This window comes from Perissodus microlepis, chromosome 11 (assembly GCF_051167445.1).
Source record: "Perissodus microlepis isolate ML-2025 ecotype Zambia chromosome 11, ASM5116744v1, whole genome shotgun sequence".
In the NCBI taxonomy this organism is placed as follows: Eukaryota; Metazoa; Chordata; class Actinopteri; order Cichliformes; family Cichlidae; genus Perissodus; species Perissodus microlepis.
Genome location: NC_140471.1, coordinates 22,848,980 through 22,876,896, shown reverse-complemented (window position 1 = coordinate 22,876,896; position 27,917 = coordinate 22,848,980). Strand labels below are relative to the sequence as shown.

The 27,917-nt window shown below is 43.1% G+C and overlaps 2 protein-coding genes across 7 annotated transcripts; both read right to left on the bottom strand.

Annotated features, from left to right (window-relative positions):
- Positions 1–218: 218 nt before the first annotated feature.
- Positions 219–14,400, bottom strand: LOC146377831 (myocardin). Its single transcript, XM_084944921.1, has 16 exons — positions 14,138–14,400; positions 13,016–13,182; positions 10,865–10,918; positions 8,883–8,938; positions 8,434–8,500; positions 7,548–7,673; positions 7,262–7,452; positions 6,942–7,082; positions 5,055–5,220; positions 4,788–4,947; positions 4,547–4,688; positions 3,797–4,402; positions 3,599–3,697; positions 3,302–3,439; positions 3,160–3,214; positions 219–3,070 (listed from the first exon to the last, which is right to left on the bottom strand). Exons 2-16 carry the CDS (start codon positions 13,068–13,070, stop codon positions 2,652–2,654), a joined length of 2,475 nt encoding a protein of 824 aa, XP_084801047.1. The 5' UTR covers positions 13,071–13,182; positions 14,138–14,400; the 3' UTR covers positions 219–2,651.
- A 6,516-nt stretch (positions 14,401–20,916) lies between these two features.
- On the bottom strand, positions 20,917–27,771 carry LOC146377830 (uncharacterized). 6 transcript variants are annotated; one of them, XM_084943662.1, is made up of 4 exons: positions 26,941–27,666; positions 26,790–26,831; positions 24,268–26,694; positions 20,917–22,021 (listed from the first exon to the last, which is right to left on the bottom strand). In XM_084943662.1, exons 3-4 carry the CDS (start codon positions 26,668–26,670, stop codon positions 21,659–21,661), a joined length of 2,766 nt encoding a protein of 921 aa, XP_084799788.1. In that variant the 5' UTR covers positions 26,671–26,694; positions 26,790–26,831; positions 26,941–27,666; the 3' UTR covers positions 20,917–21,658. The 6 variants fall into 6 exon arrangements, with proteins under 6 accessions (XP_084799788.1, XP_084799789.1, XP_084799793.1 ...); XM_084943663.1 differs by having other exon boundaries at positions 27,426–27,666; XM_084943667.1 differs by lacking the exons at positions 26,790–26,831; positions 26,941–27,666 and adding an exon at positions 27,677–27,771.
- Between the last annotated feature and the right edge of the window lie 146 nt (positions 27,772–27,917).

Here is a 27,917-nt window from a genome sequence, read left to right as displayed (position 1 = left end):
GCACAAATGAATATTTAATTTACTTTGTGGTCATCAATATTTGATAAGACGTAATTTGGGACAGTCTCTTGTGAATTGAAGGAGTGATCAGTAGTTCTTTCTTCATCCATTTGTTAATTCTCTCAGTGTGCTACATCACTTAACTTCCTGTCCAGGGATGAAAGAAAGAGGAGGTACATAGTAAATCTATTAAGACTTTAATTTTTGTAATGCTTTTAAATACATTGTGGAGAGAAACATTTGCACAAATAAGTTACAAATAGACGTACAAGCAAAAACATTTTGTTTTGTCTCACATTTTCAGAATAAGGTATTTATAGCAGCAACTAAACCACAGTTACCTGAAACACTCCAGTGCTTTCAGTCAACGTTTTTAACTCAGTTTAAAACAGAATTATTAAACTTTGGTTTAATTAAATTAGTCAACAGTCTCTGGGGTGTTTCAGGAAAGTCTGCACCAACGATCGGAAGTAAATAAGAAACAAGGAAAAGACTGTTGTCAGCCCTAAAGCGGAGGAAGTCACAGGAGGTAGCATCTTACTCTCCTGCCAATCTATTTTTTCGTTTCTTTTTTCTTTTTTTTCTTTGCAGCAGGCAATGCTTATTGATCGCTATGATTATCATAGCCATCCATCCACATTTAGCTGCATTTTCATAGTCTCTTTGCTGAAAGCTGTACAAGAACTGCTTCAGCATAAAGCTGTTGCACTGAGCTGAAGGTTTGCCAATGCACAGATTATCTTATACCAATAACTCACTGTAGCTGGCTTTATCACTACAATAAGAGGAAGACAAGCCACAACAACATATTGCCTACATAGAAACAACAAGACAAGAACGTACAGTAGTATGAAGTTAGAGTTCGAGTTTCTGTGCCCTCTACATGAATCAAATTGCACTCACTGCTTCACTTTCATTGAAGGGAACAAATGCGTTTTTTAGATATAATGATAACATAAAAGAAGAACTCTGCATTATTTATCAAATAATCGAAATGCTCTAGACAGGAATTAGACAATCAGAGCTCTCCAAAGTGATTGATGGGACATGCAGCCAATTAAGGGCCTAGAATAAATTTATGTAGATGGGATCGTGTATCTGAATTACATTCATCTGGTACAGCAGAGGTTAATGGCAGCTAACCTCTGTCAGATTTTTTTTTTTCATTAATATCATTATGGTAAGTGGGGTTGAGAATGGACGTAACTCACTGAAAGTGTATTAATAAAACAAATAATGTACCCACTACTGCACGACCAGTAAATCGTGTAGAAGTTTGAGCCAAGATTACTGTCACCCGTAAGAAAATGTGCGTATTGGCTCCGACTGACAGGCTCGCCTGGTCGCGTGATATGTTTCATCCCTAAAACACAGTATTTTGTGCTAACGCTATAATACATTTTCTCTTAATATTAATGGTCCATTTGTATATTGAAATATGCACCAAACATTTAATATTCTTAGCAATAAATTGGAGGAATTCATTTGCAGTAAGTGAACAGGTGTGGCCTTGGTGTTGGGTTATAAATTGTGCTAAATCTGGCTTTTGCTAGTAGCAGGATAATCACCGAGGAGCAGACCAGACACTGTTGGGGGTTAATCAGGGAACAAAATGACCACCTGTTTTTGCAAAGTGATGAGGAAAGTCTCACTCGGCTGATTGGTGCATTTGTACGGGGACTATTTTTGGGGTGGCTTCCTGATTGCTCTCCTGGAGGATGGCGGCTTAAACAAGGTAATGTGGTTGTTCTGATGATTACACAGGATAACTACACTGGAGTTACTGGCCGCTGGCAGAGGGACCACAATTAAATGTCTGCTTTAGGAAGTGGACACTTACTGTAAATCCACGGCCTCTCTTCTGTGTTCTTCACGTGTATCCTCTCACAGATCAGTCATGCCACACACAAGCAGGCACACTTAATCGCAAACAAACAAATAACTACAAGTGCTTTGGCTCGGATGCTGATAAATACACCTGGAAGCATTGTATGTGGACACATACAGCCAAGAGCAGCCATGTGTGCACTCGCACAGTCAGTCATATGGAAAGCGCACATATACACACACACACAGATCACACTTTCACACAAGCATGTACACACACTTCCTGTGTGTGGCTTCTGCCAGCTTTCTCCCTCTGCATGCCGACTGTGTGTCTGGCATTGGGGTTAAGGTCTGGAGCCACACACAAGCTGTGCGCTCTGCCTGGCTTTTACACACTCTGAATGGGCTTTATGAATGGCTAGGACTCAATGACTGAGTCAACACCAGGGGCCATACTCAACCCAATCCGACAACGGGTTTTGGAGATAAGTCAGAAATGACATTCTCCCAGCACAGCCAGGAAGCATGTTTAAATTAATATGCCACCAGGTTTTCTTTTGTTTTGCACTGCAAACATTGTGCTGTGGAGTGTGTCAATCCACAGATGTGTGGCTTGTTTGCCATTTCTGGATGAGCCCAAGTGCTTTTAAACAACACTACGAGTGTTCATAGGGTGAAAGTGTGCACATGTGTTTGTGTTCTCATTGTCCCGTCAAAGCTGCTGGATCCGATCGCTGCAATGAATCCAGCTCTCGACATTGCGTGGAGCCGGTGACTTTTACAGCTGAACTGACAAATAACGAGCGATCACCCCTCGCAAGTCCTCACCACTGCTCTATCATCAGGTCCAGCACTCGATTGACATTTAGATCTGAATCCAGGCTCAAGTCTGGCTCGACAAAGGGGGCTGCTGGGGGGGTCAGAGGGCGGAGGCCGGACGACAGCGTTTCAAGCCAGTCAGCAGCGTCGAACGGTGTTGGAGCCCGTCGTTTCCGGGACCTCCTGGTGGATGGCAATGGGGAAGTACAGATGGGCGGTGGAGGAGGAAGTGGGACTACCTGGCTCGGGTTTATTACAGCAGGGGATGGAGGAAGCTCCAACAAGAGAGAGGAGCAAAGAGGTGAAAGCAGGGAGTTGTCGTCCTTGTGGTGCTGCTGGGAAGCCCGGGACTGATCATTTTGAAGAGGAGAAGGAGAACGGGCTGAGTGGGCAGGAGATTTATGGTCAGACACATTGACGGAGTCTGAAAGAGAGCCAGCACAAGGAATTAGATGATGAAAGCAATCCGAGTGTTAGTCAAAAGGAATTCTTTATTAATTGTGTGAGACTGACCGACAGAAGCAATAGGCTCATCTAGAATGTCATCAATGGACTGCCGAGGGTCCATCTGTTAGCCGAAGAAAAGGAGAAATACTTCATTTTACAGAACAAAAGATACTCCTTGTGATCTTCTGTTCATCCAAAGACTCCTGACCTGTGCTTTCTGGATAGCCTCCTGTAGCTCTTCCTCCAAGCTGCGAACAGAGGGTAAGGTCTGAATAGGACTTGCTGTAATCTGCACTGGCAGCTCAAAGTCATTGCCAATTGCATCACAGGGCTGGCAGCAAAACACCTGATTAGAAAGAAGAGATAAATTGTTTGACAGGTGGCGTATGCGCATGTTTGCATGTTTGAGAAATGCTCCTAGATGGAAGGCTGTTTAGTGTGCCACTGTGCAGAATAATTTATATCCATTTATCCAGGACATGTGTGCTCTGTTTTGTATGTTTACCCGTGTAAACAACACCTCTGCGTGTGCATCTGTTTCTTGCTTCCCTCTAGAGCATCCCAGGTCCTGTTGCAGGAACGGATGGAGGGATCCTCCACAAGACTAGTGGAAAAAGATTTTTATAAAGCAGTCACATCATTAAATGATCATTTCTCGTATCAACATCTGTCACACCAGAAATCTGAGTCTGTCTGTCCTCACCTCATTGCCGGAACATGTGGAGCGGTCTCTTGGCCTGCTCCTCATTCTCTCCCTCATCTCCAGCTCCACACTCAGCTCCTGCTGCTGTTGCTGCTGCTTCTGCTGCTCCTTCTCAGTTCTCCAGGGAGTCCCACACTGTAGGGGTGAGGAGGATGACATGGGAAGACTGGGACTTGGAGTTCCCGAGGCAGTGCTGGCAGGAGCTAAGAAGACCGTGTTGGTGAGACTGCACGGTTCCCCCGCCAAACTGACTGATGCAGCATTTGTGAAACCGTTTGGGACAGTGTTTAGAATTCCATTTGGAACTCTATTTGGAGCGCTGCTGAGAATCCCATTAGGAATTGCCCTATCCTGGATGTAAAGCTGCTGGTTCGGGCTGCTGCTGGGCGAGTCTAGCCCAGAGCTGGAGCTGGAGCCAGGGCTCTGGCTGGATGGCAATGAGGGGCAGGGGGTGAGTGGCTCCGGGCTGGTACCCAGCTGACAGAGGGGAGCCGGGGTGAGGCAAGCACTGGGAAGCTGGAAAGGACGAAGTCGCTGCAATAGGGCAGGCTTTGTGCCGGAGACAGGAAGGCCGCGCTTACGCAGCTGCTGCCGTAACTCTGACACCTGAGGAAGAAGAAATGGAGGCTATTATTGGACTATTGGAAAGATACTAGTGTAGGTACTTGGTTTCCTTTAATTGTGGATCATTTCTCAAACATTTTAAGCCATTTTAGCGTCTCTGTTCTCTGATAAACATGGTTTTCTTACTGTTAAATCAACCAGATTAGCAGGGAGAAGCTCAGGCTTTGATGGAGGGTTTGTGTCCGTAGGGGTGTGGTTGGTTGTAGCAGGAACAGGTTGGGGATTCTGTGGTATGGCTCCCGAAGACTTCAGATCACCAGATTCCCCACTAAAAGAACGACAGGAGCATGAACTCAAGTAAAGATCAGCTGAGTAGGATCATAATAAAATACCCAACACTGTGTCACCCATTAATCTGTTTGTGTACCTGGGTACAACAGTGATCTGTTCTTGTGGTTGTTGCTGCTGCTGCTGCTGGTTCTGGAGGATTTGAAGCTGAAGGAAGACCTGCTGCTGTTTCAGAAGATCAGAATAGGCTGGGTCTAAAGACTGGGTAGGGTTAGGGCTCTTCTGTTTGGCTCCCACCCCTGAAAATACGTAAATATTTTGGCTAAACTCAATCACTTTATCACCTGAGCAAACCTTGATCTGACGAATGAGTGTTGCTGTTTAAGTAAACCAATTATATTGGTACCTCCTGTCCCAGCCCCTCCTCTCTGGTCTGGAGGAATGTACTGATGATATTTGAGTTTCCTCATTTTGGGCTTGGTGTCCCGCGGTTTCCGTGGGCGGGGGAGATGGGTGAAGTTAAGGGAGTGAGGCAGAGTTGAGGTGCAGGGGTTGTTGGGAGGCCGAGCTGTCTATAAAGACACATTTAGAAAACTTGTGAGTTATTTCAAGAACACTTTAAACCATATAAGAGTAAAAAAAAAAAAAAAAAAACCCAAATGAGTCATTTGACATATGACATCATTAGCTGCACGCTACAATCCAATCCAACTTTATTTATATAGCACTTTTAAAAACAACAAAGTTGACCAAAGTGCTTTCCAATAATAAAACAGAGATAGCAGTTAAGAAAAGCTACATGAAATGCATAAATGCCTCACAAATCCCCCAGATGACAGCATGCGCAGGCTCCGACATATAACCAAGCTGCTCGTGTGTGAATGCGTTAACCTCTGGGGCAAACACTGAGGTCCCCCAGAAGTGCAAATTGACATTAATGAATGCAGAGCCGTTTACAGCAGAGCATTGTTTCACAGGAGTGACCATCCTGTTAGGTGAAAGACCTCTACATTTGTCTTTTACGTTGTACACCTGCTGTGAGTACAACTACAGCAAGCACATACACACAGGCGTAAGACGTAAACACTGTTTCCTGGATGAAAATTTTACATACACAGAAAATAATCAACTCACCAAATAGCACCCACGTAGGATTTTTGTTAGCTCTATGTAGCAAAATGCACATTTTTACACTTATCTTTTCAGAGCATGCAGAAGGTAAGTGTTTTTTACACTTATGTATCATTGTTAGAAATTTTGAAAGTGGACTATAAGTAAAAACTAAAGAACACAAAAGAGAAACAATATAACCAGAGAGTATTACATGAAAAGTAGCAATATTAGCGACATGATCCAGGTTATTCAATTATGAAATTGGTCTGAGGTCAAAGTCCATGATTTAGACTTTTAGGGTCAAAGGCGTAGAGAAGGGTTAATGTTTTAACAATGATGCAGTTTATGTCTCCCCCTCTCTGTGAATGTTTTATTACATCCATTCCCACATACAGTAAAGATCTGTGGTATATATGACAGCTAGAAGTGTACCAGCAAGGGTGAAAGTTTACAAGATGCTCGTGAGACCAGCTGTTACATATGAGGCGTAGCCAGAGGCAGGTGAATTAAAAGTGCTGAGATTTGCATTTGGAGTGACAAAGATGGACAGGATTTTAAAAAGTGAGTACATCAGAGGGACAGCTTAGTTTGGATGGTTCAAGGACAAAGCAAGAGAGGTGAGATTAAGTTGGTCTGGACACTTTCAGAGGGGAGATACTGGGTACACTGTCGGAGGAATATTGGGAAAGCTGGAGGAGCTGGGTTAGTAGGAGAAAGGCAGAGGCAGAGAGGTTTATGGATGAGAGAGGACACGCAGGTGGTTGGCGTGACAGAAGGAGATGCAGACAAAGATGCAGAAGATTGGAAGAAATGGAAACAGATGATCTGCTGTGAATGAGAGCAACCGAAAACAGAACAGAGAAGAAAAAAGGAAAGCGTCCATGACAGCTGCTCCGCATGTGTCCTTTATGGAGTACAAACTGTTGGAGATGCATGAATTGCATAAGATTTAGAGTATTTTTAAAATGAGCTTTTTTCTCATGCTATGTCATGCATTTTGCTTTGTGGCTTGTGATAATTTAAGAATTTAAGACAGCAACTTGGAAGTTCAGAAATGTGACTTTTCCACAAACCGTCCTTTTTCAGCACCAAGATGTGCACGGCTTTTCTTCTTTTGTTTTCATGTAGCTTAAAGCAGCGGGGCTTGTATGTGGAGGAGCATGCATTAACCCCAGCTTACCTTTGGCAGCAGGGGTGTGGTCTGAGAGGTCAGATACATCCCAGTCGGCCTCCCAGTCGTTGCCATGGAGTTTGAGTCACTCAGCTTTACGCTCATAGGTTGTCTGATGCCCTCGGTTCCCGGGAGCACTGCCAAACCAGACTGAAGGCAGAGTATCAGATTATTAGAGCTGACATATGAAGCTATTTATAAACTCAACAGCTACTGAATATATGCTTAAATATGTTTGTCCGTGGTTATAACTGAGAGCTCATATTAGACATTTTTTCCAAAATATGTGTGTTTTTATTAAAACTATATACTTAGTGCCATTCCCTCACCTGAGCATGACAGGGACCGTGGTTAAGGGTCGGGACCAGAGCCGAGCAGTCGCTCAGTAATTGGTCACCTGAGAGCCTCGGCAATGAAGAAAAAGCTGGTGATTGGTGAGTGCTGTGCTGCTCCGTGGGTGAGGATGAGGAGGAGATGTCATCTTCGAAGACATCAGCAGTCAGAGGGAAGGAGGCAGGACCTGAGGAAATGAAAAGCAAATGGAAGTAAGGTCAAAAGACAAGGCTGGAGGGGGGGGAAGTGTGTGGTGGTTCATGCAGATGCGCGTTGACTCACCGTTCTCCGGGGGCGGCGTGCGTTCGAGCTGCTGCTCCACAGGTCCAGGCGGGCGCTGGATCCTCTCAGTGAGGTCCTGCGCCTGGCGAGCTTTCTTCTGCCTGTGGGCCCCACACGCAGTCCGCTCTACGGGTGGGAGAAAGTGGGAGGGATGGTGCAGATAAATGAGGAGAACGGGACAGATGGGAGATCAGTGGAAAGAGGCAAGATAGGAGAAAGAGAAGCAACAGGATTTCAGAACATATGCAACGTGAGCATGCGCAACAGCTTTGCCACAGGCGATCAGTCCCGATTCAAAGCAGCAGAGGCATCAAAAACAAGTAAACACGCCTGCCCATGGGGAAATGTATTCCCTTGGAAATGAACGCAACACACACACGCGCGCAATCACACATTTTAAAAATGTCACAGAAGGACTATTAAGGAAATTAGACATTTTGAAAAGCCAGATGCTATAATCATAGTGTTTTAAAATTAAAAGGCAGGTTAGAGGAGAAGGAGGTGAGTGGCATGATGAGAGAGGGAGATCTCAGTAATAGCCGAAAATGATGACTCTGATTCCTGGATTGACAGGTTTATCACGTGCTGTCAATCCCTGATATGTCCTGCCGGCTGCGTGTGGAGCAGCGTTAAAGTGTGCTACAAGGTCACATTTCAGTCTCGCTGACAGCTGATGAAACACAAAGCCCTTTGTGAGATTTACACACTTCACATCTTTGCACTACTACTACTACTGTACGACGGGGAGCGGAGAACAGCACAGATATGATATAACGCAGACAGAGAGACATGGACAGGAGGGGAAGTGTGTTACAGTGAGCTACGCTGGGAGCATACAGAGCAAAGCAAGGAGGAGACAGCAACGTTGCTGTGGGCATGGTATCACCTTGTGCAGTTTCAGCATTCAGACCACCAGGAGGCAACTTCTGAGTGGCACCGTCATCAGTTAGACGCTGCATCAGGAAACAGTGGGTCAAACCAACAGCCAAGGCCCAGAGGAAAGTTGAATAAAACTTTATTGTCAGTGCAGCCTAATGACATATTATTACACCAGGATTATTGCAAGGTGTTGGGAGACTTTCTATTGAAACTAGTGCAAATTAGTTTTCTTTAGTTGAGAAGAGACTTAATCATGAATTATATTTCTTATGAACTCACAGCAGTAACCTGACATTTGGACTCTTACTAATATAATCACCAACCAAGATTCATAAAGATATTTAGAGGGTTCAAATGTGTTGGGTGCTTCAAAATCAGTTTGGTGTGAAGTGTGAGAATGTCCTGCTGCTGTATATATATTTAATTTTTTATAAAAAGAGACAGTATTCAACTCACCAGAGCTTCACTCTGGTCTTTCTCAGCTTTTTGAGGCGGACACGTGGATTTCAGCCCTGTTCCAATCAGACAGACACGCGGTTAAAGATGAAATGTGAAAAAGTAGAGTTTAAAAAAAAAAGATAATTTGTTTTTCTTAATCCAAACTCTCATATTAGACTATTTCAGAGAACAGTAGCCTAGAAGAATAGAAACTCAGGTGATGGGGTGCATCAACAAAGCAGCGTCAGCTTTCAAATGATCCTTCCAAGTTACAGCATGAAGCATCTCAGACACTCTTTTGTGTTGGCAGGCATCAAAAACGGAGTAACCTGCAGCCAGGAGGGAAGTGAAGCAAGGTGCCTGCCTGTCGGATGGGGATTGTTTTTGTCTGCTTTTTAATACATTTCTGCACTCGGCACTTTGAATTCTGTGCATGACACAATTTATTTATGCTCACATCTTCAGATAATGATTGTTGATTGTTCCAGCTTTATATATTTATCCTCATGTCTTAATTGCGTGTGAACTTTTCCCCTTTCTAATAAAGTGCATATCTACTGACAGCAATAGACTTTTTCAAGTAAAAATAAAAATGTGCTTTTACATATGGAGTAATATCTACATTCACCAGCCACTTTTTAGGTACACATACTCAGCTGCATGCTAATGCAAATATTTAATGATCTAATGGCATGGCAGCAACTAAATGCTTATGAGCTTCCTTTGTAAGTTCAAACTGACCATCAGAATGAGGAAGTCTGTGATGAGCTGGTGTGAGTATTTCAGAAACTGCTGATCTGCTGGGATTTTACTGCACAACCATCTCTATAGTTTACAGATACTGGTCTGAAAAGGAGAAACTATCCTGTGAGTGGCAGTTCTCTGGGTCTCAATTTCTGCTGCCATATTCAGATGATAGGATCAGAATTTGGCATAAACAACATGAAGGTATGGATCCAACCTGACTCGTATCAGTGGTTCAGACTGCTGGTGGTCGTGTAATGGTGTGGAGGATATTTTCTTGGCCCACTTTTGAGCTAAATAGCAACAGAGCATTGTTTAAATCCCACAGACTACCTGAGTATTGTTGCTGACCATTTCAACCCAGTACTAGCAAGGTGTATTTAGTAAAGTAGCTAATATATTTTATTTTTATTTTGTTTATGGTATAAAAAAAACTATTTTTTTCTTATTTTATCCATTTTTTGGGTAATGCTGGGATTATTCATCTAGATAAAATACAACAATATTAAAAGTAAGGTAGCAAAAAACTACCCTTTCAATATATTGTAATTTAAAAGGTCTGAGTGGGAACTAAATGCTCACACGTCCTTTTAACTGTGTTTTCAGGCTTTAGAAAACCAAACCCATTCATCTGATTAATTGCTTATCCAAGGGGAGGGCTCGAGCCTAGCCTAACCATAATGAGGTGAAAGGCAGGTTACAGCCAGGTCAGGTCACCAGTTTGTCTAAAGGCTAAGAAATACCTAAAATATATATATATGTGTGTGTTGATTTATTTATTTTGTTTTGTTGTTGTTTTTTAGACAAATCAGGCGAGTAGTATAAAGAGCAGTGGAAAATCTGTGAAACCAAGATCCGGTAAAACAAACGGCTAAACTGAGGACTTTAACCTAAGAGGGTGGGTTTCATATCCTATGTGAAGTCAATGTTTACTTATTTACTTATTCACGTTTCTAGATTTCTGATTACTGCAGATCAAACCTAGAGCCTTATTGAGTTTTGTAGATGTACAAAAAAAGGTTTTAAAATATATAAATAAATAAATTCAGCATTATTCCAACCATTTTGCTGTTACAAAAAAACGAAAAGGTCAGTATAGTAAAATCTAAAAAGAAAAAAATTTAAAAACTGGGCAAATCAATGAGCAATCGCCTTCCACTGAAAAGAAGTGACTTGAAGATCATTAATATGAAATGCACCCTGCAGTCATAGTGTACATAGATCAATCACAATGTTAATGATACACGTAGACTAACCTGAGTCTGCATTGATTTCACTCAGCCTTCGGTTCTGAATCCTCAGCTGCAGGACTGAAAGACAAGATTGAGCTGTGTTACCAAGAAAATGATTAAGTATTACACTGATGGGACAGTACATTAGTTTCATTTCATTGAAGGCAAAATTACATATCTGGAATAAGAAATCAGACGGAGTTAAGCAATGCTAGACAGCACGCTCACTGCAAAATGATATGGCCTTCAAACTCACGTTACCCCATGACTTTGCAGTGCTTGTAGATTATATATCTCCTTGAATGCTGGCACGCACATATTAACATACACACACAAACAGGTGAAGCAAGGAAGGGCTGTGCCCGTGACACAAAGTCCCCACCCCCCACCTCGCATGATACATTTCAGCAAGCATTGAGACCTGAGAGACCTGACAAGGGGAGGGTAGGAGAGGACCGCTCGAGGGGGGGTTGAGGGCAATAACTATTTATCTCTCAGTATGTCTATTTCTGTTGGTCCCATCCCCCCCTTCAGCTGTCCCGTTCTCTCCACAAGCCTCTCATGTATGCCCTCCCCCTCACATCACTCTCATTTGTGCTGCTAACTATACTCTTCCTGCTCTTTCCTGCCTTTCTAACTCTAAAGTTTAAAAGTTTTCAAGGTCTGTATTTAAAGCAGCCTTACGTATCAGTCCCCTGGGTTTAAAACAGGATAGGGAAGCAGTGTTAAGATAGTTTAACTGTTCCTGAAGGGCCAAATAAATATAATATAATACATTTTCCCTTTTTGCACCAAAAAGTCAGCAATTGTCTTAAAATCTTTAAAAATTTCTGCAGGGACGCTCCAGATGAAGAGCCGACAGCTTTAAAGCTGTGAAAAACAAAGACAAAGAGTTATCAGATGCTTTGTTTCAAGTGGCTACAAGCTATAAATAATCACTGTTATTCTCTTCAGTTGGATGTCATCATCTAATACGTGCACGTCCAAGTTCGAATTAAGTGCAATCATAATGCTGGCTGACAAAGGGATCAACAAGTTGGATATAGTGGTAGATAAAATATATTCCTCCAGCTCAGCTATGTGTATATACGCTTTCTAACAGAGCAGCTGCTTATAGAATCACGTTTTCCAGCAGGTGTTTGCACACCTAGGGGACTGTCTGTGTCATTTTCTCGCCGTTCTATTTTGCCAGCCGTTTACGACAGCTGCGTGGGAACTCAGCAGCAGCCGCTGCAACTTGTTGGGGAAACTAGCATCGTGTAGCTTGGGAAGGGTTGCCTAATGCTGTTTGTCACAGACTGCTGGCTGCCTCCTGAACGGTTCACTGTTAGGTTATTATCACACCTATCACTGACAATGATATTTACATTTTGGTAGGAATGCATGAAGACATCATTCTCCTTTAAACTCGGGCCATTTGTGCCTATTTTATGTTTGGGATTTCTGCTTTTGTGCAAACCCTTAATGGCTGATTTGATGTGGACGAGAGTCAGACAAAAGGTTTGGTGCACCTCTTCCTACTTTAGCAATATTAGAACCAACATCTGAGGATAATTGTGGGGTCGTTTGCTTTTGCTGCTTTACAGCTGTCATTCAGATCTGATCAAACCACACTCACCATCATGGTGAAGCAGCTTAGCTGAGCTTTTCACTGTTACATTTTTAACATAATAATAATTATAATAATAATTGTAACTCTGAGGGGGGGGGGGTGTTATAGGTGAGGTCTGATTGTTTGTCATTTGGACATGAATTATTAATAAGACATAGATTTGAAATCTGGTTTTCAGAACCTTCAAATAATGAGGACTTTTCTGGTAAAGACCCACAGTCAGTTTTTTTTTCCATAAGCACAACAAACCAGCCCGTTTCCTGATTGAAGTGTCAGACAGTAACGTTCAGAGATCTTTATCCTCGGGGTCAGTGGATTTACTTCTGTTCAAGACATCTCCATATGTCTGTCTGTAGGGAGCGATCACTAAATCCATTCGCCATGATCAATAACCTTCACTGGATTGATCACATGATCAACAGTGTGACTGACTAGCCAATAATCTTCGCAGACATTTCAACTCAAAATATTGATGATCATGCATGTGCGCCTGAGATGAAAAGCCATTGTTGTGGGAAAACGAGTCCTTCTCTCCTTTAATTGGCATGAGCTCAAATCCTCACCTGAGCGGAACTTGTTCCGGATGAGAAGCGACCTCTCGGAGGCCAGCAGTGTCATGGTGGAGGGGGGGGACGATGGGGGCACGAGAGAGGAAGTGGAGCAGAGAGAAAGAGGAAATTCCTGGCGTCACCCTACCAGGAGGAATGGACTCCTCTCCTTCTGTCTCTCACTGTTGGGAATGCAGAAGAGCGGAGGAAGCAGAGGAGAGAGGCAGACAGATGCTTGTTAATCCACTGATAGACACAAACCAATATTGATAGAGGCACACAAAGCATAGCGAAGATACATTGAGGAGGAAATAGAGACGAAAAGCTTCTCAGACCTACAGGCAGACTGAACTTTATGGTTAGCCGCTCTGGCAACAGCAGGCCTCCCTATAGACAGCCCGTCATAATCACACAGAGAGTCACAAGGCCCACCCACAGAGACAGAACTAACGACACAGAGAATTAAACAGATGGGAGGCTTTTAGAAAGAGACAGGGCAAGGAGCCAGATGAAGAAGACTAGGAGAAAAAGTCGAGTTCACGTGAGTGAGGGAGACAGAAACCCCAGCAGATACTTGGACGTCAGGGCTGGAGGACACTGATTGCGACGGACAAACACGAACTCGCAACACCTACAGCATGGCGCTGGGGACGGCAGACCAAAAATGTGCCTTCCGCTAAAAAGAAGATGAGCTGACTCTGAAATAGAGAGAGAGCTGGGAATCTACATGAGCTGCATTAGTGCACATACACACACAACCTATTAACAATATTGATTTGAACTGGCCAGCCACCCAAACACCCAAAGGAAGCCTGTTTGAAGGGACTCTACAAACACACACACAAACAAAACCACACACACACACACACTCACACACTGGAATAGCTGAGGTTATGCATACTAAATCACCGCAGAGCTCTTCCTATTCCCAATCCGATAAATGCACACACTTCACTTATTTACAGCCTAAAGAGTCCAAAAGAAGGCCTCTCGTTCATTAATGCAATCAAATAACAAGCAATTGATTGAGATTTCACGTCTGGCACAGGCATTGTTTCACAGCAGGGTGCTGAGTCACAAGAAGGAACTGAAAAACACCGAGAGAATAAAAGCAAGAGAATGAAAGAGAATACTTACAGGAAAAGAGAGAATTGAGTCCCTCGGGGGAAATTGGAGTGGATTTAAGATTAAATTGAGAGAGGTGCGAGATGGAGGAAGAGAGGGAAAGAGAGAACTTCGTAGTGCGTTTAATGACGATTTCTTTCTTTCATGTTCTTTTCATATCCTTAGTTTTTTGGGGGTTTTTTCCTGAAGGTGAAACGCAAGGAGGGAAAGGATCTGCGGTTCCTTCGTCCTCCTTCCGATAGAAGTTCACCGTCTCTACCTCTGCCTCGCTCTCTCTGCCCCTCTCCCCCCCATCTGCCCCAAAGCATCCTGGATCATCAGTGCCAACTGTGAGCGACTGTCAAACTTCACCCCTCCCCTGCAGTGACCTCACCCCCACCAACCCCCCCACCACTCTCTTTTTGCTTGGAGCAATTTACCCCCTTGACATCTGCAGACTGACAGAGTGAGGAACAGATTACAGGACAATAAGTACTTCTGTGTTTGTTGCACTTGACTTTAACATAGAAGAGGATAGAGCAGTCGATTTAATGTTAGGAGCTGGACTGTCGCATGATGTGATGATAGAAAAGTGTAAGCAGGATTTCTTTAAGAAAGGGGGGACAGTTTATTATAAAGCAGCTAGAAGAAGAGTGTTTTGGACTCTCTTCAAGTCGTGTACTGAAGCACGGCTGCAGGCTCATATGCTCCTGTCAAGACACCTTTAGGTCACCCCCACTTAAAGTGATTTACTGTTCTGTGTATGTGCAAGTGTGCAAGTGTGTGAGTGTGTGTGTATGAGACACCACACAGAGAGTCACAGGTCAGTAAGTTAGTGACCGTCAGCATACACTATACAGTGTGGTTCCAGCAAAACCAGCCAAGTTTCACCTCAAAAACAAGCAGTGTTTGCCAGTGCGTGCATGATGTCTACACATGTATACATACGTGTGTGTGTATGCATGTATATGTGTGGCTAATGCTGCAGAGGGGAGGGGGGGAAAGTGGGGGAAGTGAGGTTGAAGCAGAGACACCTGTTCAGTCCTTTTGACAGACAGACGGGTGTGTGCTGGTTCAGCAGGTCATGGAGAGGAAGGGAGGCAGAGAGGGGAGGCAGAGAGGGGAGGTAGAGAGGCGGAGGCAGAGGCGACGGGTAAAAGTTGGTGAAGAAAGGAGGCCGACACATATGACGGAAGTCTTACTGATGAGGACAGGAAGTGTGGTGACAGGGAGACAGTGGGTTAAAGCTCTTTTTATCTGATACGGAGAGAAAGACACCAACACGGAGATCCACTAATCAGAGAACACGGAGCAGAGATAGCACTGCATGGGCCAATTACGGTTGCCATGGAACAAAATGGAACAACTAATGGAAGACAAAATGAATGGGAACCTTAATTTAATAGATGGTTATAGACAGAGCGCTCTTTCAGGTGCCATTTGCACAGTACGTCTGTGTTTGTCATCATTATAAAATCTCACCTTTGGCAGCTTTTCCTCTCATGCCCTGTAAAAAGCATTTTACACACTGCTCCGACACACACATACACATATATATAAACACTGACAGCATGCCATGTTATTGTAGGGAAGGTGATGTAATTGCTTTTTCCTCTGGTTCCTCCCCCCCCCCATCACAGCTTCACCCTCTGCTCTGCAGCAGGGACTCCCTCTCTGATTAACACCTGTTACCCTCCTTCTCTGTCACACACACATATGCACAGACAGACTCCACAGTGTTAATCCTGCACTGTGTCTGGTGAGCGAATTAGCTTGCACGCTGTTAACCCTTCCCTCTTGATATCATATTTCTCTGTGCTATTCTGGGCTTACCCATCTTTTTTTATGTGGCTAATGAGCTAAAAACTCACTTTGTCTATCATTTGGCTTGTAAAATTCATTCACTGATTTCATATTTTAGTCGTAACCGCCTCCTCAGTCTGTTATATTTGCAGAGCTTGAGTGATGCAGCTCTCAAGAGAGTCGCTGTCTTCTGCCTTTCACCCTGGTGTAAGTATCTCTCCACCATTTGAGAGGCTTGACATAGAGAACGAGCCCGACGTGCAGCACATCCTAAGTGTAAGTGTGCCCTCGCGTGGCTGAACTGTGCAATGACAGTCATATACATTGGATTAAAAAGAAAAAAAAGCTTTCATGGTTTGTTTAGCTTTACATCATTTTGGCTCTCAGTGACAATAATGGGCTGTCTGTGATGCAACAGAGCAGATATACAACAAACATATCAAAGTGCCAAATGTATCAAAGGGAATAAAAAGCTGAGACACACACGCCGAGCTCACTTCATTACATCTGCTGCCTCTCCCTGGTCGTTCATCATTGGATCTATTCTAGTCCGTCTCTCCACTCCTCCTCTACCTTTATCACTTCAATCACTTGGCGATGTGCCTTGTGCCACTCAGAAGGCCTGCTGCCCGTTCCACTTCACGCAGCACAAACACAGCCACACACACACAAGGAAATTTCAAACACGGACTCTACAGATTCCTGTCCTCCGTCTGTCTATCATCCATCTGTCTGTCAGTCACTGCACTTTGAAGCTCGGTGCAATCTGGATAGTTAGCAGCCAGCACACACAGAGAAACAGGCATACTGTACAGTGCACACACATCTCCAGCTGGACTGCTGAGCTCACACATTCAACTGGTTGAATATTCATCATCTCCATCGCGCGCTGAGGACCTTGTAAGCTCAGCAACGCAACAGCCCAGTGGTGTCAATTAAAGGGCTCGAATCTGTTTTGTGTTGTTCTTTCTCGTTCTGATAGGAGGCCACCGATTTAAGTGAACGCTCGAAGTGACCTTCACAGTAGGTAAGCAGCACTTCAATTGGCTTCTTCAACAAAAAAGTGAGGAGCTGTTAGGTGACAGGGGTTTTTATAAAATGGAGGAGGTGGGTCATAGCCTGTAGTTTTGAAGTCAGCAAATAGCAATATTTTTTTAAGAAAACTAATCTAATTAACCAATCACACTGCTTCAAGTCAGTGCATTTAGTCATGTAGACAGGACGTAGTGCTGAAGTTCAATCTGAGCATCAGAATGTGGAAAAAAGAAGATTTAAGATTGGGTGCCACATCTGTCAGCTAAGAACAGGAAACTAAGGCTACGATTCACACAGGCTCAAGACGAGAAAAAAACATCGCCTGCTCTGATGAGTCTACATTTCTGCTGTGATATTAAGATGGTAGGGTGAGAATTTGATCTAAACAACACAAAGATATGAATAAAGCGTTGTAGCCTTGTAGTTCAGAGTGCTGCTGCTGGTTGTGCAATAGTGTGGAGGATATTTTCTATTTAAACACCTGAGTATTGTTCCTGACCATGTCCAGATGTTCAGATGGCCTCTACAGTCACCAGATCTCAGTCCAATAGAGCACATTTGAGATGTGATGGAAAGCAGCTGTGTGATGCTGTCATGTCAACATGGAGCAAAATATCTGAGGAATGTTTCCAGCACCTTGTTGAATCCGTGTCATGAAGACATTTCAACAGGCAAACGGGAATATCAAGGTGTGCCTAATGAAATGACTAATAAATGAACACGTGAAAAATTTTGCCAGCCTTAAAAAAGTTTTTTCATTTTGGTTTCGAAGGACAATCATTATTTGATTTTATGTCATTTTGTTCTCAATCAGAAATGTATGTAAGTAAAAATTTTCAACTTGAGTACTTCATTCATCAAGATTTGATGTGTGATTTAAGTGTTCCCTTAATTTTTTTGACAGGTTCATATTTTTCCAGTCTGTCTGTCGCGCTGTAATCATTCTTCCTGTGCATACTGGCACTGAAGTCATTGCTTCTCGATATTAGGCCAGCAGAAGAGATGGAGTACAAAGCACGGTCCTCTTTTGTGCAAAACTGACCTCTAAAACTCTAAAATAAGAGGCTTCCTCAGCATGAATTTGTACAAATCCAGCTGATGTTTGCTCTAGTTAAAAGGTTTTAACACTTTAGCTTCCATGGACAGTGTGTCCTTGTTGGCCTTTGGCAGAAAAGTAGTAATACAAAGAGGGAATTTGGTTCCTGAACATACTGTAAGCCACCTCTTTCATTAAAATTCAGATTTCTGAGTCATATTAAATTCAGCCTAACGTCAGAGCTCTTACAGCGAGCTCTGATTGTGGATTTTGTTCCCCATCTCTACACTGAAGTGCCATTAAGAGGGATCCTCTCACAGGCATGAACAAGGGGAGCAATTACAGTTACTTACAGTCCTAACCCACAATGCGAATAGGGTTTGTTAGCATTGTTTTAAGACAAACTTGAAAATTGTAAACTGAAGCTGCACTGATAGCAGTGCAATTTCTGCAGAAAATATGGTAATAAAGTGGTATTATTTTTTTCAAAGCAATTATTACCATATTCAGTTTTTACACATCCCTAAAGTCTCCTTGTAATTAAAAAAAATTCAAAGAGGTAAAGCTAAAATATCTGCTTTTTAATGCTCGGCTATCTGCGAGCACAGGGCATTTCACAGGAGTAAATTAACCACTCTTAATAAACTCCTCAGTTAACCTTTGATCCTCACACTCTGCACACCTTTCTCCTTCCACTGACCCTCTGTGAAAGTGAATTTCCTAAACTAAAACACAAAGGTGCTCAGCACAAGCCTTTCAGGAGGCCAACGCTGCTCAAACAGCACAATGGCCGGCGTAGAAATGAAGAATGGGACGCCCATGACGACCCAGTCAGGTCATTTGAGCGATACAGTATTTAATAACTTATCTCCAGCTTACCTCTCTTAGGCTCCATGGCTTAAATGGAGCAGAAAATTGAGAGAGTGCAAAAAACAGAGGCCCGGCTTCCAAACTCAATTACTCCCTGGACGCTGTCCAAGTGGTCAGCCTGCACACCCAAGCAGATCCATGAATCTTAATGGGGGGTTTTTTTCTTAATCATAGGAAATCATGGAAATCTCCTCTGTGGTGATTAAGCTGGCAAAAATGGATCAAATTAACTAAGAGGAATAACTTCATGCTGTGTAAAGACTTGAAAGGGGAGGCTGTGTTGTGTAATCCACAATGTGATAAATGGTCTGGTTCTTATATGGTGCTTTTCTACTCTACCTGAGCACTCAAAGCATTTTATACACCATGCCTCATTCACCCATTCATACAAGCACTTTTTCTATGCTTAAGAGCTTTCTGTCTAACATTCATACCCCAGTGGATGCATCGGAGAGCGACTTGGGTTTAGCATGCAGACTGAAGCAGCCAAGGATCGAACTATCAACCTTCATACCACCAGCTTTACCTCTTGAGCTATAATAACTCCCTACAAAGCAAGGTGGAAGGAGATAGAGAACAGTAAAACTTTAGGACCTCTAGTACGAGCTATGCTAGCAGAAAGGAAACTAAAAAGTGAACAAAATTTTTTTTTTAAAAAACCACCAGAATAAAGTTGGCCTTTAGATTTTACCAGAAAGTAATCAAAAAATGTGACTTAGAGAGAGAAATAAACATAATGACTCAGATTTTACCCCCCAAAAGATGCCAGATTTGAAGTATGGACTAGTAAAGACCTAACAGCCTACTGTTGCTTTATACACAGAGAAACTTTGCAGAAAAAGAAAAAAAAATGGTTTGGAGAGGTTAAATTAAATCATAAGGAGGGGCTGAGAAAAAAAGCAGAAACCGATATATTGAATGTCTTCCTATCAACAAACAAACAAGAGAACAGATATAAAATAATATCGAGGCTTTGCAATTCTTAAAAGTAAGCATCCAAAGTAATACAGATAAATGGAAAAGTGAAGTGGAAATAGTTGTATCTGCAGAAGAATGGGAAAATATTGGGGAATTAGGCTTTTCATATCCCTGGAGGCCATTTGAGTGGAAAAACATTCTAAGATTTTTTTTATTAGCGCTGCCCCGAGAAAGCACCAAGGTGTAGGAAGGAATTGTTGGAGGATATGTGGCTCATCAGTGGGTAATCATTGCCATTTATTCTGGGAGTGTTCAAAACTCAGGCTATTTTAGGGTGAAATCCATTTGATGCTCTGACAGTGAATTTAAGCGCCTCGGCACAAGATCCAAACTAAAGAAGACAAATACTGAATGAGAGTACTACCTGTAGGAGGGTAAAAGCCGTTCTTCTCTGACAAAAAAGTGATCAGACACAAACTGAAGATTAGTTCAAACTTAATGGGAATATTCTCCTTTTCCCTAGAAGTGCAGCAGGATAAGTTCATGGAACTGTGATCAAAATGGATTGCATTTATCACCCGACTTCAACCAGACTTAGTTTAACTGGAAGCGACAGTTTTATTGTCACTGTGATGAAAACTGTGATGCTTGAAACTTGTATCTAAATCGCAACAAGCACAGAGAAAGGATGGGGTTATGTCTTTCTGCTATAATGTATTATAATTAGTAAAATATTAGAGAAATAACAGGGAAATTAATACAATGTAGAGTTTTTTTCTTTTGTTTTTGGCAAAAGTCTGCATGTAACGCTCAATTGTAATAGTTTATATATTAAAATTGTGTTAGCAGATTATAATTTAATGGGTGTATTTTGGTTTTGTGTTGTAGCTTCACACATAAAAAGGATTTTTTTTGTTGTTGCTTTTTTTTGTTTTTGAAAAACGGGGCAGCTGGAGCTCAGCAAGCAGAACTATGTGTTCATTAACTGGAAGGTCAGTGGTTTGATCTCCAGCTCCTCCAGCCTGCAGGTCACAGTGTCCTTACACAGAAACACACTCTATACAGAAGCTCAAAACAGTGGGAGCGATATGTAAATACAGTCTGTTTATACTATTTAAAGTGGAGGAAAAGAAAGAGCAGAAACAGAGAGTTAGCTTTGTGAAAATTTAATACCAATAAATTAACAATATTCAAAATTTAAACAAAAACAAAATTGAATATAGAGTTTATATTAGAATAACTCAAAAAACATTTGGTCAAACTCTTACAGGATGTGGATTAAATACAGAAGATCAACAGCGGCAACGAAATTAAAAGTAAGCGTTTTCATACACAATGTAAAAAAAATAACTTTGAGTTCAAAGAAAACGAGTGCAAATTCCTCACAGTGTGTCTGACGGTAGGAAAGATTATATCTTTCATATGAGATAGTGCAGAAGTGCAGCTCTTACAAGTAGTACTCTTTATATACACGACTAGAGCAGAGGATTGTTTAGTTCATAAGCTATCTTTCTTTTTCGAGCACTTTAGGGTTTCATCGTGGATTGCATGGGAACGCAACTTCATGAGGACTTGTTAGCGTTTTAATTAATGTTATGAATTCCCACACACACACACACACACACACACACACACACACACACAGAAAACATGACTTCAAGAATGAGTTTTCCCTTAATTCAAAGTCACATCTGACTTTGAAGGCTGTGTTTTGGCCCTTAAAATGGAATGGGAGTAATGTACATTCATATAAATAAATTAACATTAAAAACAATAAATATGAAAGTGCTCCCTTCTTTGATTCTTAGTCAATAAAAAGAAAAGATCAGAGTCTAACTGTAGTTAGATATCATCAGCAGCACTTCTCCCCTAACTCCCTTTACTTTAAAGTGTTACGTTTCCACCTCAGACTCTGAGTTATCCAAATTAGACACAGTGGAGCTGTACCATTCAGCACTCTCCTCTTCCTCCTGGACTCCTGACGCACCACCGCCTCCTCCGTCTCCTCGGCTGCCTCCTCTGTCTCTTCTCTCGTTAAGCATTTCCATGGCTACTTGGTGGTAGGGGTGCTTGCGTTTGGTGTGCCGCCGTAGGGTGTTGCGCTCGGCAAAGCGCGTGTGGCAAAGCTGGCATTGGTAGGGCTTCTCTCCGGTGTGCACCCTTTGATGGCGCTGGAGCTCACCTGCCTCCCTGAAGCGCTTGGCACAGATGGGGCACACAAAGTTCCTCTGGCCTGTGTGGATGTGCTTGTGTCTCTGTTTAAAACGAGAGACGAACATCCGAATGATTACTCAAAGGCATATAAACAACATTTTAAGTGACATTTATATGCAAGTAAAAGGGCTTGTGGGAGGCGGTGAACCAAAAATGAACTATCATAGCCCAAGAATCTAATTGATGTACTTTTCCTCTGTAACGTTGTTTATTTTTATTTTGCTGTATTCTGGAGCTATCCTCTGTAGAGATGTCTGCTTTCTTTTTACCAATAACGAACTAAAGGGCCTTGTGGTTCTCAAACCATCAAACTGAAAAAAAATACATGAGAAATTTCATGTAAAACTATTTTCTTTCTGCTGTCTACATCTGCCAACCAAAAGAAGCAAACAGCTGACTAAAATTATAGCTCAGCTGGTGGGGGGTGAAGCCATTAATGTTTACAGTCTGTCATGCTGACACGAGCAGGAATTATAACAGTTCCTTCATGAAAATGCTCATAACAAGCATTTTGGAATAATCAGCCCATAATTTTGAAAAAGAGGCATGACTGCTGAGGTTTTTATATATCTTTGGTGCTTTGAGCCCCACAAGGCAAAGTCTATTTACTGTAGTTCCATTATATTCAGTGGAATACAACTCGGTAAGTCACACCAAAATGATCTAGATAAATAAAAAGCACTACAGGTCCAGAGGAAAGTATATGTATTTGATTTAGAGGCGAGCTGTTCCTTCGGTGTTTGCTCTCATCTTTGTGGAGCTTCGTTGGCTCTTTTAGCTCACTGTGAGTTTTTAGTATATCTGATAATGTCTGCCTCAGCAGGAGCTGGTATTTGGAGCAGAAATCTCTAAATATCAACTCCATAGCTACTGCTTAACTTCTACATACGTGTGTAGATGGGCAGCAGCTTGACTAAGTTTGATATTTCACCTAGAAAGAGAGTAAGATGTCAGGTGTTTGATGACAGAGGAGCTAAAACAACTGCTTGGACAATAAAACCGACTGGCAGCTATTTTGAGACTTAACTATAACTTCTAATTATTTTTTAAGTGAGAATGTCAAATATTTTGTTTGCAGATTTTACTGATGTTACCATAAAGAGCTGGACAGTGGGCTTGTAGCTTTTGTGCATGTGTGTGAGAGAGATGCATTCAGGTCGACACGCCATACAAGTTGGTGGCGGCAATGTCCCAGTGGGGCATCTCACATCTGGAGTGTGTGCATACTGTGGGTAGGCTGCAGACCTACAATAAGCCCCACTGTGGGCCCCCGTTGGCTTAGTGTGGGCAGCCCCCAGTAATGAAGGTGCTGGGGACTAAACATAATGAAAGGAGTGCATTCTGCTTTCAAAAGTGTACTGCCACTCACACATCACTCCTACTCTTGCTTCCCTTCACGGAAAATCAAATGAATTCTAAACGTTTATCAGTAACATATAACGCCCTGCATGGCTGGGCTCCTGCAGCAGAACTACTGAGACCTTTTAACAGCAGTTGGCCTCTCAGATCACATGATCAGGGTTTCTTACCTGTTCCGTACACTTATGTTAAATCCGGAGAAGATCAAGCTTTTAAGGTTGTTGGAACGCCCTTCATCAGCCAATCAGGAGAAGTCATTATTATAGTTAGTTTCCCCTTAATTATCGTCCCATTATTTTTGGCCATAGTTCACATTTGATGTGTTTATGTAAGAATGAGTGTGTTTGACTGTGTGTCCATATGCTGGAACATGTATACTTGGTTTTATTCAAACTATGAAGCACTTTGGAACTGTGTGTTTTAAAAGGTTCTATACAAATAAAGCAGTTGTTGTTACAGAGAACAGAACAAAAGCAGCCAACATCCCCCAAAAAGCTTTGAATGTCCTTAAAGAAGCCTGGAAAACTTTGAAGAATAAAGGTAGTGATACCAAATAATAATTTTTTGTTTTTCCTTATATGCTGCATGTTTGCACATGTTTCAGTAAATCTCTGTACCCATTTTCCTAGCATAACATAAAGAAATGAGGAGTGGCTCCAGAGTTTTGTGGTGTACTGTATTGATATTATTAAACTGACTAGCTTTCATCTGTGGTTTAGTACCAAGCAGGTCAATGCACCAATGTCAGGTTTGTCTCCAGGAGTGTGGCTGGTGCTTTTCGAATAAATCAGCTAATTGTTCATGAACAATATTTGCACATTTACACACATATTAAAGTTTGTTTTTGCTGCTCCCAAGTGGCCAACATATTCATTTGTTATTACTTGTCTTTAGGATGAAATGATGGTTATGATTAGCTTGTGCTGACCTGCAGATGGCTGGAGCGTTTGAAGGCTTTGCCGCATTGCTGGCAAACATGAGGCTTCTTCTGCGAATGGGTGATGGCATGGCGCTCAAGGTCGGAGAGGTAAAAGAAGACCCTCGGGCACAGCTGGCAGTACAGCACCCTTCGGCAGCCCGCGGTGTTGGGTGACGGCTCTGGAGAGAGTGGATCTAGCGGGTCAAGTTTACCAGGGGGTAGGATAGGTCCGATAGAAGGGGAGGTAGGAGCAGCCGTGTTAGAGAAATAAAGATGGTCATCCAGAGGTAAATATTCAGAGTGAAGGTCTGATTTGGAGTCAGGTGATTGGGCGTCTAATTCTGAGGCGGGCTGAGATAAAGAGTCATAGGTCAAACTAGCAGACGGCGGTCTCGGAGACGATGCTGTAAAATTTGATGGCTTGTTGTTTTCATTGGAGACCTCTTGAGCAGATATGGCTTCATTTCCAGGGTTTGATTCAGAGTAAGTGATCTGAGTTTGAATAAGAGGAACTGAGCTGTGGTCATCCTGCAGGGCAATAGTGGATGAAGGGACAGTGAGAGACGTGAGAACGGAGCCAGAATTTATGTTATTCATGCCAGACAGGATGACAGGGGGGTTATTGGGGCTGAGTCTGATGACAGGGTGAGACAGTGTAGGAAGAGGCGATCCCAATGTGCTAACCTGACCAGAGGACAGAGGAAGGGAGACCGGAGCTGCGGCCGTAATCTGGGACAGCTGGCCGGTCGAGGAGTCGAGGACAGCAATAGGGGTGGAGGTAGCGGTGGACTCACCAGAGGAAGAAGGTACAGAGGAAAGGAGAAGAAACATGGGAGTGGAAGCACCATGTGAAGTCTGAGTAACTGAAAGGGGAAGAGAGAGACCAAGTGGAGCCGAGGAGAGGTGAGAAGAGGAGGAAAGGAGGAGAACAGGAGCATTGCCTCCAGGATTTGCGACAAGTTGAATGGGTTGGGTGGGGACTGATATCCCAGAGGAAGGGGACAAAACAGAGCTGGCATCCTGAACAGCTTTAACGCTCGGCTCTGCAGCCACTGAAGGGTTCGAGTTTGTAATCAAACTTGTGAAGACTTCTGGAGCTTTATCCTGATCATCACCTAGTGATGAAGAATCACTGATAGGGGGTGGCGAGGGGTAAAAATCACCAGAAGGTGCATTTAGTGCATTATCTGTACTTTGGCTGGGACCTGCTAACGGTGCCAAAAGCGACGACTCCTTTTCTTCTGCTTCTTCTGAATTAGCACGATTAGACTGAGAATCCTCCACCCTGGAAGCATTGACTTGTGGCACTTTGAGTCCATCCGGATTGAGCGTATACGGAATTCCCTGGTCATCGATGAGAAGAAGGTTTTCAGTGTCACAGTCTATCGAAGAGAGAGAGGTCAAAACAGAGGTAGAAAAGAAAGAGGGAGACAGAAGAGCATCTTCAAGAGTATCTGTGCCGCCTCCCTCATCGTCCTCTTCTACTATGTCTCTGTCTCCTTCTCCCTCATATTCATCCACCTCCATGATCAGAGAGCTCTCACAGCCCGAGTCATCCAAGAAACGCCCGTATCTCCTCTCTCGGCTCTCCCTTTTCTTGGGCAAACTCAGGTCCAGAGGTTCTGTCTGCTCCTCCGTTTCAACCTCATTGAATGTTTTGCAACACTTCAAGTCCATTTCTCGCAAAATTAGAGGAACATTTTTCTGAATTTCCCTCTCTGTAGTTTCCTCTTTAATCCTCGGCTGACTTAAAAACTTAACTGTATTAGCAGTAAAAGGAGTTTCCGACCCATCAATGTGGACAATTTCAACATCCAAAACGTCTCTGTCTTTACACAATTTATCCCGTTTCTCTGCTTCTGTCTCAGGAAATGATTCGGCTTCTTCTTCAGTCTTCTGGTAAGTAACTTCCATGATTTCTCCTTCATTTTTAACAGCTGGCACACAGATTTCACGTTTCTTCTGTGATTCAGCAGAGACCAACACGGGTCCCTGAAATTCTGAGAGAGCAAAGTCTTTGGTCAGGCTGATAGCAGAGTTTGTGATTGGCCTCTTGCACCGTGGAGGGACAACAATTTTGATTCTTATTGGCTGGCTGTGCAAAACAGGCACTCCAGACTTTACTGTAATTGGCTGTCTGAGCCCACCAATCTTAGTTGTTTCCTGAGAGGCTGGCTCATAAGTCCCGCCCACCTCTGGCTTTTTCCCATTGATTGATAGAGCATCTTGCCTGATGGTCACTGCTGCCGTGACAGGGCATGGCTGGAGGTTACCTGGTACAGTACTGCGTGCAGTTTCGTCCTTTGGGTCCAATAAAGTCTCTGTCACTGGCCCTGATCCCTCTCCACACTGGCTGCCATTTTGGACATCCAGGCTGCCACTGGTCAGGACTGAAGCCAACTGAGAATCCATTTTGGGGCATACCTAGTTATATTTCTTTTAAATAAAAGTAAAATAATAGATTAGACACTAAAATAATGACAATTATAATAAAGAAAATGTGCATTTTAATTATAGCCTTTTGCTTATACCAGGAGAGGAAGGTTATTAAATAAATATCCTTAGTTGGCTGGCTGGGAGAAGAAGAAGAAAAAAGTCTGGGGATTATTGGGGTCAACTTTAGTGCGAAATGCCCAAACCCACTAGTGCTGTGATATTATAAGCAGCGTGCAGACTATTCACCCTAAATCCTCGGGCCGAATCGATGAACGACTCGTATGACCCTCTTCCTCAACAGCAAACGTGCTGTCACTTTACATGATCCCAAATCTTAGCTCACAATTCCTAATCGACGGATCACCGATAATGAAAAAAAAACAAAAAAAAACGGGAGTACAGAAGGGTCCGAATGATGCGAGTGAAATTTCATTTCCCGGCTTACACTTCTTCTGTCCACATTCATCATACATGATGAAACCTTATAAAATTCGCATCAGAACATTATTCATACCCGGTTAGGCTCGCAAGAACCAGCCTGTTCTACCCCCTTTCTGCTTATAAACCGAGAAGAACTATCCGCGGAGGACGCCATTACGCACAGTCCTAGGTCCGAAATGCCAACGTTATTATTATTCCGCGTGTGCGCCCTGACGGCTCTCGGACCTGGGACAACGCCGTCGCAAACGCGCGCGTCGGAGTAGAAAAACCCCCCATGTATATTTACACACAGTCGTGGCGTGGAGCGGATCCTTCCCCTTGCACCGGAGCTTCCTCGGACCCACAGCCAGCCATTTTAGAGCCGAGGGTCCGAGATACCGCGAGCGCAGCTTTAGGACAAACTTTCCCGGTGAGCTGTCATTTATTCCAGCCGTGCTGTCAGAGCCGGCGTAACACGCACCGGACACGCTTTCGATACATTTAAAAACTGGATTTTAAACTATACTCCACCCATACTCTCGCTGCATAGGGACTGGCTTACCCAAGCTGTGGATATTTCCGGAGGACCAAATATGACTGTGCAGTGTAAAGGGTGATGCTGCGAATGCTGTGGGAGGGAGGGGTCAAGGGGAGTTGCTATGGTGTCGCAGCCTACCGGGTCCGACCAGTAGCCATGTTCAGCCTATGAGTACTGTTGAACCTGCAGCCTGCAAAGAAAGGCTCTCTGTGCTCCCAAGAATCAAAGAGAAGGGGGCAAAGCAGGAGAGAGGTAAAGTGGAATC

Coding starts and splice junctions, on each gene's coding strand:
- LOC146377831 (XM_084944921.1), bottom strand. CDS start 13,070: ATGACACTGCTGGCCTCCGAGAGGTCGCTTCTCATCCGGAACAAGTTC. Junction 8,939..10,864: donor TGAAATCAATGCAGACTCAG/GTTAGTCTACGT, acceptor TGATTGGAACAG/GGCTGAAATCCACGTGTCCG. Junction 8,501..8,882: donor AAGACCAGAGTGAAGCTCTG/GTGAGTTGAATA, acceptor TTCCTGATGCAG/CGTCTAACTGATGACGGTGC.
- LOC146377830 (XM_084943667.1), bottom strand. CDS start 26,670: ATGGATTCTCAGTTGGCTTCAGTCCTGACCAGTGGCAGCCTGGATGTC. Junction 22,022..24,267: donor AACGCTCCAGCCATCTGCAG/GTCAGCACAAGC, acceptor CGTTTTAAACAG/AGACACAAGCACATCCACAC.